General features: G+C 40.2%; 1 protein-coding gene across 1 annotated transcript in view; it reads left to right on the top strand.

The window, feature by feature from the left end:
* trappc9 (trafficking protein particle complex subunit 9) overlaps positions 1-12,795 on the top strand; it is a 254,895-nt gene that overhangs the window by 174,549 nt on the left and 67,551 nt on the right. Inside the window, exon 18 of the mRNA XM_008285913.1 lies at positions 5,824-5,914. Coding sequence (XP_008284135.1) covers positions 5,824-5,914 — 91 coding nt within the window. The remainder of the gene's footprint in view (positions 1-5,823; positions 5,915-12,795) is intronic.

Genomic DNA, 12,795 nt, shown 5'->3' with positions numbered 1-12,795 from the left:
TTTTGTGTCTCTTTGTGGTTACTTTGTGTGTCTTTGTGTTCGTTTTGTGTCTCTTTGTGGTCATTTTGTGTCTCTTTGTGGTTACTTTGTGTGTCTTTGTGGTCATTTTGTGTCTCGTTGTGGTTACTTTGTGTGTCTTTGTGGTTGTTTTGTGTCTCCTCGTCATATTGTGTCTCTTTGTGGTCATTTTGTGTCTCTTGGGATCATCTTTTGTCTCTTTGTGGTCATTTTGTTTTTCTTCGGGGTTGTGTTGATTGTGTTCTTCATCGTTTTGTCTCATTTTCTTTTTTTTGTGTCCTTGTTTTGGTCATTTTGTGTGTCTTTTTGTTTGTTTTTTGTTGCTTATTGGCGATGTTGTGTCGATTTGTTGTGCATCTCTGTGGTCAGTTTGTGTCTCTTTGAGGTTGTTTTGTTCGTTTGTGATTATTTTGTGTCTCCCAGTTCATATTGTGTCCCTTTTTAGTGGCTGTATTGCGTCTCTTTGAGGTTGTTTTGTGGTTTTTTTTGTGGTCATTTTGTGTCTCTCTCTGGTCATTTTGGGACAGATCTAAAGACATAAGCCAGTGGGTTGAAGTATAATTGAAACTGTAGGGCTTGTAGGGAGTTTTTAGTCACGATGGAGGGACGACCTACTGGCAGTGGTCTGAGGGCAGATAAACCATGAGCCCAATGGGGCAAGTCTGAGATGTAGTGGTTCTTCACAACTTCCAGGACTTAAAGAATGCTGCTTTAAATGTCTATTGCCTGATAGCACAGGGCAGCGTCAGAGATCTTGTAGAGTCCATGCCTCAGCTGGTCCCAGTTGTTCAAGGTGGTATATGCAAGCACCAACTGCATTAAGCCAGGAGTCGTCATGACATTTCAGCTCATCTGTTGTTGATCTCCATGATGAAGATGTGTGGAACCTTGGTAGCCTTTTAATTCCAAATGAACAACAAACTGAGACAACGCAAACAAAACATTCACTATGAAAACCACGAACATCTCCTTTGTGAAGTCATTTTCTTAATCTTTAACAAAGCAAGGAATCATTTAGAGATTTAAATCGTTAGCTAGGAAGTGAGTCCTGCTGGGTTAAATCAGCTAATGTTATACGTCTGGTACCGCTTTTGCATCCAGACTGTGGAGTTTGGAATGTTATTTTTTTTTTTCTCTAAGCCTGTGTAATAACCAATTTCAGACAGAATAACCTCCACATTTACACAGACATCCTTCATCTGTTGAAGTGGTGACTGCCAACCCAAACATCTGTGCTTCCACCGACAGTGTAAACGTGTTCAGTTCCACTCCGCCACCGCAGTAATGGTGGCAGAGCTTTAGAGCGCATAACATAATCAGCTGCCAGATTCATCTATAGTGCCTTGTATCAGCCCATCACTCATCAGTTGGCAGTTACCGGTGCACACATTTACAGATTTAAGAAGTGCCTGTCAGATTGTTAGTGAGCATGGTAAGCAATTAATGATAAATCCAACCTCTGAGCGACTGGAGTTGCTATTATATTTCTCCTTTTTGTGAAGGCGTAAACACTCCCATCATTATGTGCATTGTTTTATCTACCAGTAATTTGGCAGCGTGTAGGCAGGAATGAAGAAAGAAAATGACATACAAATGTGTTCCTAGCAGCACTCCCTTTTCTGCAGAAAAAAACAAAACAAAACAAAAAACAACACCTGAAAAAGTCGGATCATTTTCATCCAACATACAACAGATGATGCCAATTTCTGAAATTCTTCTTAAGCTGTACAGCACGTACTGATGTTATATACAAACAAATTCTGCAAGTGCTCAGCAGACAGTGAAACAGCCGCTGTGATTTTTTTTTTCTGGGCTATAGGGACAAACAAAAAACAGAGAAGCCTTGAGGGAATTTTCAGGCCTAAAAATACAGTCAATCTAATTGAAAAGGACCTATAGAGATCTCTCAAGTGGAAAATTGAACCAACATTTCTCATTTGCAAATGAATGCCTTGTGTTCAAATACAACTCATTTGGATGGAACATAACTTCTGTTGAGTCAGTTACTAATTCAGTGTCAATGGACCTACGCTGCAAATGTCACATTAAGTCTTGATGCAATCTTTCCCTGCACAGAGAAGCATTTCTCTCTGCAGACAGTGACTCAACTATCTAAAATCATTGGACGAGCACAACGAAAATTTTTGCTTTGGGCTGGATTTTCCCTTCACAACATGAAAAACTAGAGAAATCAAAGATTTGATTACACTGCATGTCACCCTCAGAAGCACTCACTTGGCCTTGAGCAAAGTAACAGTCATTTTAATTTGTAATTTATGAGCTTCCCACAATATTCCTCCTGTTTTGTTGTGGTGCTCTGTAGCGATTCACTCATAGGGAATGGCTTTGCCATGTACAGTACAGGCACAGAACAGATGAGATGAAACATGGATGGTTTATGTGCATCTTCCCCTTTGAGTTGGTCACAGCCAAGTCCATGAATCATCACTGAATCACACCACAGTATGGAAGTTCATTTTTCTCTCAATAGCCATTTTAAGCGCTCTAAATATCTACTCACTAGTTAGTTATTATTGTAAAGCTGTCATTGCCAGTATAATACATCCAGATTACAGTTTCGCTAGAGCCAGAAGCAACAGAATGATATTTTAAGTATGTCTGACGTAAATGGACACCAGTGCAGTAAAGGACTTGTTTTAAATTGTACAGATCACCTCCAAGGCCCTGTGCTCAGCTGTACTCTTACGGCAGTATGATTTGCATCATTTCTCTAAACTTCTCTAAACTAAACTTAGGTGTAAATATCTTTTTTCTGACTGTTAAGACAGTAGGCTCAGCCAACCGTGTCCTAATACAAGGAGCTACTGAAAAAGTAGCATCACAAATAAATAGCTTCACACATTCTGTCAGCCCAAAGTGGGCATGATGAATCAATTCTCCAAGCATCACTCTGGAGGCATTTCTGTTTCAAATAACTTGAGCAGAACTGGGAAATTGTGGAGAACTGTGCTGCATGACGTACAAATTATTCTGGGCAACAGACAGAAAAGTGCCAAACTCCCAGTGATTATTGACAATAAGTCATTGGCAGAGTTTGTATGATTGCTCAGTTCCGTTGCACGTTTGGGGGAATCATAGTAGAATGTGAAGTCAGTCTTTGCTGTGGTTCTTAAATACAATTTAATTTATTCAACTATATATTCCAAGACAATTTTCAAGACATTGCATTTGTTGTGCAAAGGTGTGATAAAAGTTTCCGCAATGCAAATCCACAGAACATATCCCTGTGCAACAGTGTGCTGTCAGAAACACAGCTGCTCTTTGTGCAGTGGGTCGGTAGAGATTATAAACATCCCCATGTTATGGAAGATATCCGTTTGAAAGCGGACTTGTTTGAGGGTCCTTCGAGGATTGCAAAGGAAACTCTGATGCTTGGGCTACTGATCATGGTGCCGCTGTAACATCCAGGTTGTACAACTATAAAACAGGCTGTAGCTGCTTCGTGCTTCTGTTACTTAACACTTCCACTGAAGCCTTGAATTAGAAATTCTACATGTTCATGCTTTGAGTGATCAAAGCCACAACACTGTTGCTGTGGCGCTGCTGGGTGGAATAAGATGCAGGTGCATGCTGTGACATGCGATTCATCATGTGGCAGAGGGTTTTTTTTTTTTTTTGACAATCCGAGAGGCGCACTTTTCAGCACAGTATGTTTTGTCTGTCGATGCTTCCTCCCTCCCTCTCTTTCTCACTCTCTCCCCCTGCATGCATACTGTACAAGTACTCTCCGGCAAAGGTTAATAGACACAGGTTTGGTGCTCTGGGCGCTGCTCATCTCGCCCATTATTCCAAATGTCAGCTGTGTAAATGATCAGCCGTGTCCTTATCATCACATATTATCTGGGTAATTGCTCTCTGACAACCATATTTGTTTTGATGCAGTATTCATACATTGATAGCCTTCCCTGCGATCAATTTAATGCTGTTATTATAGAAACATGCTCCCCGTGTACCTTTGACTTCTAAATGAATGCGTAACACAAAAATTACATGATGAGGCTAGCCGCGGCTCCATTTAATGCTTCTGCTAATATTACTACTCTCTAATGTGTTTTTGGCTGCTTTGGCAGTGTTTTCAAATTAATTTTATGGTTTCTGTAATATGAGGAGCATGCATCCAAACATTTAGTATGTGCTCCGTAAGAAGCTCTCAAATCTTTAACAACACCTCTCTCTCAAGTAAATTAGGCCCTTTAATCATCTGGTTGAAGAGCGTTCGCAATTCTGTGTTCTTTCAGTGAACCCAGGATTTAGGCGTCTGTGTAGTGAGATGCAAGTAGCAGACTTATATTCATTTTCTTGCAGCTGATGCTCGATGACTGACTCGAGTTTGTTCTAAATATAACAATTTATATTAAAGTTCTTTTTTTTTTTTTACATTTGAGCAAATATGCATCATCCGACTGTTCTCTTACATCCTGCCTAGGAAAGCTACAGAGGAGATATATATATATTACAACATATTTAAAATAAAAGTATTTAAAGTGGCATGACAAGACACTGAAAAGAAAGGAGAATCACTGTCCACACAGAAAGATCAGTGGAAGCTGTAGCACTGACCTTACAGGCCCTACGTCTAAATCCAAACGGCTGTTTTTCAAAAGCCAGTACTTGACCCCCCCCTCAACCTTGCTTGTATTTTTAGCTCAGGCTCAGTGCTTGATCCGATCATATTTTTCATTTGCATGCCTCCTCCAGGTCACCCCAAGCAAACACAGATTTATCATTTTCTACCTCTACACAGACAACACACTGATTTATCAGTGCTGTGACCCTGCGAACCTTATTCAAAAAGTTGAATCCTTACAAAAGAGTCTTCACAACATCATAAGTGGGTGTCTCAGAATTTCCAACAGCTAAATAGTGATAAAATGAACACATTAATCATAGCTTCAGACAGTAGAAATATCTCTCCGTAAACCCGCAATGCAGGAATCTTAGCGGCATCTCTTGCTGTAGCCTTTGCTGAAGTAAACACATTAAGTATATGGTTCAAGATTGAATTTTCCAAAAAAACCTGGCAAATGTAATTCACACCTTTAGCACCTGCATCTGTAAATAAACCCAGTTCTTTTTATTCATTTACATTTCCCCTTCAGGTCATCATATTCACAGACCTAATAGTCATGTCCACTTATATGCAGATGATACCATGGTTTACCTCTGTTTCTTTTTTTTAATCAAACACTGGTTTACTGATCCAATGATAACTGTCTTTGCTAACTACTAATAAAAAACTATTACTACTAATAAAAAAGTAAAATTTACCAAAATAGAACAAACTAAATATTCTCTGATATGAAATAAATAAGATGCGGCATTTAAAATAATTACATGTGCAAAAGGTTTTTTACTATTAATGGTTAAACAGCAAATGCATTGAAGAAGTTGTGAACACCTGTAGCTGTTGTTTGTTTATAACAGACAGCAATAAGTTGCTGTCCTGTGGGGGAGAAATGTGGATTTCCAAATTGATTTCTGTATACACAAAATAGTTCAGCACGGGCAGCAGCTACATTTTCAGTACTAATACATGTACCATTACACTGCTATATAATGTCTTTCTCTACCTTTATTATTTTCTTGCTGCCTTTCTGGCTCTGGATGTCGATAATCTGTTTAATTTGTTACAGTTTTAGCCTGTTACATATAATATATTTTTATATAATTCAGTGTTCCAAGTGATGTGTTTTACATGCTTCAATATCGAGCAGATGTTCCCATGTTGTATAGTCCTTTAAATGCCCCAGTGCCTTTCATGCTACAGTCCTTAACCACACCCACCCATCCTTGCGTCGCCGTGGAGAGGCCAGTGTGGAGGGAGTCCTCAACCAGCTGGTCCTGGAGCACCTTCAGCTCGCTCCTCTGCAGTGGGGTGAGTCTCTTATGTGTGGCATGATGGGATGTGATCACTCACACCACCGTCACGGTTGGAAGTTTGTGAACGCGATGCAAGACGTCATATTTTTCCAGTGAAGAATGAAGTGAATGAAAAGAGAGAAAAAAAAAAGTTTTACCCACATTGTGACAACAGTTCTCTGTGGATTTTGGTGTACCATCCATCTTCATGTTGAAATGAAGTCTCCTTTTTATGTTTGCTATCAACATGTTTGTGTGCCAATCACAGTTATCGAGGTGGTTGCATGGCTATCTCTTCACCTGCCAGTTAGTGCATAAACGTACAGTGCTGGTCTCAAGCCATGTTTTTTATTTGCATTCATAATGGCCTACAGGCTATTTTGGAGAAGTGTAGACAGCAGCTTGGGAAATGTGTGAATCACTGGGGACATGCAGAATTTGTAGGAGCACTCTTCGGTCGCACCATCTGTGATCATCCTCTGAAATCACTTTTGATTTACTGCGGGTGTTTGTTTTCTGAGATTCCTGGCCTCTCTTTGGGCACTGCCAGCATTTTGATTAGTCAGCTGGGGCTGTCCTGCTTTTGCAAAGAGAAAGCAATCTGCGAAATGAAGCGACACAACAGATCAAGCATGGAAATGCAAGAATCTATTGGGACATAAATGGGGGGGGGCGGGGGGATCAAGAGCAAATACTTCACTGGATTCACTGTTCTCCAGATATTTTGGCATTTGACATACATTTCCTTCAGTTAAATAGCATTCCCTGGAACAAAGCTTTTGTAAAGATGTTTGACATGCACCCCTCATTAGACTGATGCATGACGTGTGCATTCTCAGTGCAGACTTTGGCAGTGGCTGCTATTTCCTCATGTCTTCATTTCTGCAAAGGTAGTTATGCAGTTCAAGCTTAAGCCTTTGCAAGGCTTGCTGATTGTGAGCCAGATAATTTGCCTCAGCCCATTAGGATGCCTTTATCAGGGTTGCCAAGACTATCACAGGCTCAATTACGGGTATAGTTCAACCATTTCCCCAGTGTCTAAAATCGTTAGTCCAATTGGATGCTTTTAATGCAGTTGTTGCTCTGTAAGCCTCACACTGTCGGAGCCGCTGTAGATGAATGTAACTTGCTTGTCAAAAATCCCCACTGTAGTTGTGTTTAATTGCTGTGATGTTCGTCCCAAGAGATTTCAGTTGTGTTGATGCAATTTGTCTTGTCTCAGATTGTAACAGGACAACAGTGCATTTTAAACTCACCTTTAATAACGTAGTCATTACTCCTGATTGTTGAGTCAACCTCCTTCCACTCATTTTAAACTATTGCAGCTCTAAAAATCAGACCGTGTTTACCTTTTCTTTATTAAAAAAAAAAAGCAAAAGCTGTGGACCTAATGAAAATGATAATCTACCATCAGCAATCTCCACACTGATGCACCTCATCATTTTTTTTTCTATTAGTTTGTAAACTAGTTTAACTCATCCAGGAGGGCTAGACTCTATCTCAAAGGTGCTTTAATCAAGCTCTCACTCCTCAAGTAAAAACATTTTGTTATTAATCCTAAGCGCTGTCATCTTGCCAACTCCACTGCACATTTCATGCAACTTTCTCTTCCCATTGCTAATTTTCAAAATTTGGTACAAGAGACAACTTCCGAGCAGCAACCTGCACACTGAAAACAATAAGTTTTGAATAAGATTTGGATCGTGCAAGAAGGGAGGCCTGCTTGGTTCTTTCAGTTAATTTGCCATTTTCGTGACTGCTCACCTCCCTGCACCCATATATATGTAAAATTATGTTGAAGTGCAGCCACACCAGTCTGAAAAGATAGACTCATCATTACAAGACCATTCCAAGATGTCCTTAATTTTCTAGTCACAAATGCTGTAATAACTTCTTTATTTGTATTGTGTTGGATGCTTTTTTTTCCCCATTTGTCTTAAAGTGGTTGCAGAAAGTGATCACCTAAACAAATGTAATGTCCTTGCCCACAAGAAATGTCAAGTAAACATAGAGTTCACGAGATATTATCACACAGCTGATGTGAAATGGCAGCACAAGATTTGTGCTGTTTGAAAATCAAATTGTTCTGTACGTCATGACAGTCAAGATGAGTGGATTTTATGTTGAGCGCTTCTCTGAAACATTAGGTACATTTTTAGCAAATTCAAATGGGGTTGTCTGTCAGTAATCATCTTCTGAAGGTGCCAAAGTCTGTCTTGGGAGTCATTTCCTTCCCTGTGCCACCCCACGATAGCAATGTTAGTTCTGTTCCATGGCATCCAGCAGTCAAAAAGCCTGAGGAGAATAATGCATTTCTTTGGCAATATTTTGAACACTGGAGTGCAGTGTCTGTGTGCTGAGCAGCTCAACGATAAAACGGGCATGAACATATATGCACGGCCTGCACGGAGATAAATTATTGACGAGGACCTTTGCTGCTCACTGTCTGCGTGTTCAGTTTAGAATCACGCATGCATTAAAAATAAAGATGCAGAACTGAGTCCAGCATTTTGTGTTACGTGCAGCCTGTTTGAGTGGATTTGTAAACAGTGCAGGTCCACTCGTGCCATTGGCTGCGTGGATGGTTCCTTAGCTAATTGAGGAAATCCTTCAGCACCACTTGGACAGTCAACATCCATCTGGCAAGTATACATTACATTTTTTGGAGGATCATCATTCTGTGAAGGACCATCATTTCCTGCTTTTCTACACAATCGTAATCGCTTCCAGGTCAGCTTTCAATCAGAGTACTTGAGCACACGGCGTCCTTCTTGACAAGTAGCGTAAGAAGCCTAACATGTAACCGTGAGAGTGGCTCGAATGAGAATCGAAACATTTGTCGCCCTGTTATCTGATATCTAAATTGGAGGAAACTATCATGTGTTTCTTTTTTTCAGTACACAGGGGCGTCCTATAATTTCAATGAGATGTAGTGAGAATGGTCAGCTTTATTAGCACCGGGAAAAGGAGAGCATCGCTGGAGGCCAATAAAAATGTCTGTCATAATAAAAAAAAAATCAAGATGCAGACATTTAAAAAACAAACTCAGAAGCGCATGGTAGTTAAAAAAAATATATTAAAAAAATGGATAAAATTAAAAAAGTTAACCGTGTGTGACAGGCTGTAGTTACTAGACAGAGGCTCTGTCATCGCTGCCTGAGCCGAGCCAGCTGTGTGCCATGAGAAACTTGATGCCTCTTTATGATTTGCTACCATAGAAATCCATGAATATTTGATCACACAGGTTCCAGTAAATGGAGAACATGGAAAGTGCCAGAATCTGTTTTATGGCTCTCTGTTTGTTTACAAGCTCATTATTATTATTCAATGGGGAGCAAACAGAGGCCATTAGTAAATGATTCTACCTCTGGGCAGAATCAGTCCCACAGTCATGTCAGCAGTGCTGCAATAAAGTGAGATCATATATGATGAAATTCACAACGATATTACGAATGAATAATGCAAGTATGTTTTTTTTATAATTAGTTGTTATCATCTTGCTACTGCTGAGTTTCGTTTTCTGAGGTTCAGTGAAATAACTGTAATTCACTGAGTGGGCCAGAAGGTAAAGCCGATTACTTTTATGTTTATGTCGTAAGCCTTCCTTGAAAGAAGAGAAAAATAACAACTTGTATGGTAAACACAAACACAAATGAGTGGGCTGTATTTTCTTTGTGCCGTCTAGAGTCTCTTACAGAGCTTTTACCACTTAAAATATGTGGACAGCTTAGACATTATTTTATGCCTCTTTGTTTGACTTCACAGAAGGTGTGATTCTTCAACGCCGGCTGTTATGTTTTTTATCTATTTTTGGGGGTTGGGAGGGACAAGATGACATCAACACACTGCTGTGTCTTCAGTCCACCAGGCACATTTACAGCATAATTATTTTATAGACATGTTATATAGACCTTGAAAAACCCTGTAAATATGATTGATTATACCAAAGACTACCGCAGTTGGAATTGATATGAGGTCGGATTGATATGTTCCTTTTTGAATGTGAGTACTAATTTCAAAAGGTTCCCGCTGAGTTTCTGTGCATTTCATAGTCATTTAATTTTCTGCTCCAGCAGTCTGTCATTCTGTCACAGATCCTGGAAAACAAGTCCACTAAACTGTACACACAAGCTATGGATTTCATAGCGCTGCTGAAAGGGGGAGAGGCTCTTTACAGCCTTAATGTCAGCAGAGCAGCCTTGGAGAATCTCAGCTATTGTTTTGTTTTTTATTATTATTATTTTATTTTTTTTCACAAGGCTGCTGGCTGACTGGTTTAATTATCTGTGACAAAAATGTTATTGTGCTTCCAAAAACTATGAGGAGTACTTGTCATCCTTTAAATTGGAGAACTCAGAGGAAAAAAGTTTGGTAGGGGGGCTACGGGATGGAACGCTCTCAATTAGATGACATGGATATCCATGCTAATGTTTCATGGGAAATATTTTTATCAAGATCCTATCGAACCACACGTTTCCTTATTGTCTCTATTACAGTCCATGATAGACGGTAGATTGTTGACATAATGCAGCAGGGTGGCAGAAGTTAGTTTAACCAAAGTGAACTACAAGGTTTTGGTGTATGTAAATGTGTCGAGAAATAATTTTTTCAAAGTTGATATTGTCAGGTCCAGTCATATGGATGTGGTCAGATGGACTTGTGGGGGTGTTCTGGGGTATCTGAGATGCCAGCAGTGAATCCTTGGGACCCTTTTCGTTATGGTTTGGAGTCTATATGTTTGTTTGATGAATCCCACAGATGCTCGATGAGGTTGGGATGTTGGGAATTCGAAGGTCGGGTAAATACCTTGGGCTGCTTGTTGTGTTGGTCGAGCTGTTTCTGAGCTGAGTGTGTGTTTGGTCTGCAACATAGCTGAGGTGGGTGTCAAAGTAACAATGAGACGGTTACCAGGACCAAAGGTTTTCCAGCAGAACACTGCGTTGTAATGAGATGACCAGGGTTGTCAACCTGTCAGTGGTTTTAATGTTGTGGCTCATCAGTGTGCAGTAATTAAACCCTATAGAGTTTCCTTGTAAACAAACAGTGATATTTACATTCATTTACTTTCTCACTGCAGTGTTTTGTGCTCACGTTTGAGAGCTAGCGAACGTTTGTGATGTGATTCTTCCTTATTAAAACTGCCATGGAACCAAACACTGCACCAGAACACTACTAACAACTCCATGTATAACCTTTAACCCAATATGTATGATGCTGTACACAAAGAACAATTTTGTTAATATTCAGTGGAACTAAAAGTTTTTGGATGCACTTTTATGGAGTGTAACCCTGTTGCTGGTAGATCTCTTCTTCCCTCCACAGCAGTTATAATGCCAGAACAGGTGGTATCATTTGCCTTTTTTTTTTCTTTTTTTTTTTTTTTTTTGCAGCCTGGCATTATGTAAATAGCCCCATTGATTATAGCTCCTCGGCTGTCAATTTGATTAAAGCCAAAGTGGCCCACCTTGTGATAGGAGTCGCTGTGTCAACTTAATGGAGTGTAGCTAAATAAACAGTCACTGGGCCAATCACGATGATCAAGAGAGCACGAGGTCTGTATCAGTGTCCTGACACTTTTAAAATGGGATTAAACCAAGATGATCCTATGGGCAAAATGGCATTCTTTTAGCAGAAAACAGGAATACTTTACTGCAACTAAGTGTGACGAGTAGGAAAAAGGGAATGGATTCTGTACTTAAAGCCACACGATAATATATTGGAACACATAAAGCATTAAGGAAGCTGCCAGCAGCAGAATATATTATGTCAAATTTAAAAAGACTTAAAATATTTACATAAAATCAAGAGTCTGAAATATATGCATTATTTAAATGTATTTGTCACTGACAAATCTTATGCTAATGATGATTTTTTATTTATTTATTTTTTGAATAATGGTATAAGTGATCGATAAAACGCTCTGCTGTATCCAGCACTCATAATAAACTGCATTAATTTGGAGCTGCATTCAAGCGGCTCTGGACAGGCTTTGGTTTTCAGTATCGTCTCCCTGTTCAGCGCTGTAACCAAGCAGTGAGATGGAAAACAGCAAACCTGAATGCGGACTTTGCACCCATTCCCTCCTCTCCCACCCTCAGTCTGCCACCAGGAACCCATCTCAATGGAATACAAATTCACCCATGAATGGAAAGACAAATGTTTAGCCTAGCAGAGAGATGGAAAGAGAAGGGCGGGGGCCCTGCTGTAAAAGGCGAAGAGATAATTTAATAAGACAGCACTTCTGAACCGACTCACACATTTTTATTCCCCTCCTTCTACCCTACACACATACACACACACACACACACACACACACAGATGGACATTTGGAGCAGTCACAGACAGTGGCTTTTCAACACACACAGGGGACGCCTCATGAAATAATATGCCTTTAAGCTTTTGTCAGGTGCTCAGTTGCCATGAGTGCTGCAGGTTTGACAAATAGTGCTGCCAAACAGCCCAGACTCGCCCAACGCTGAAGTCCCGTTGTGGCGATGGTGATTAGAAGTGCTGATCTGGGAGAGAGGATGGGAACGAATCCATGCACGGCTGAAATGAAAGAGAAGTGTTCTGACTGCACCTGTAGCTGGTAATATGTCACATCTGTGAGCACATCAGTTCCAGGCTCTTCAGCAGTTATCTGCACAGCAGTGATAGGGCCTCTGGGAGATGGTAGTAAGCCTTCCTAAAGCCCATCTTACTGTAAGAGATCAGTGCAGTCTGCCACAAAGCTCTGAGGAAGGCAAACTCACCCCAGGGCTGTTATGCATACGCATGTTTTATTATTAGATATGCTTAGACGGCACCAAATTTTAGCCGTGTGACACACTGCTGACCCGTGCAGTGTGTGCACCACGTTAAGATTAGGTTTAGAAAATTAGTGAACAAATTTGATTT

The sequence above is a fragment of the Stegastes partitus genome, unplaced genomic scaffold, assembly GCF_000690725.1.
Source record: "Stegastes partitus isolate 25-593 unplaced genomic scaffold, Stegastes_partitus-1.0.2 Scaffold422, whole genome shotgun sequence".
Lineage (NCBI taxonomy): Eukaryota > Metazoa > Chordata > Actinopteri > Pomacentridae > Stegastes > Stegastes partitus.
This window is presented reverse-complemented; position numbering and strand designations above follow the sequence as displayed.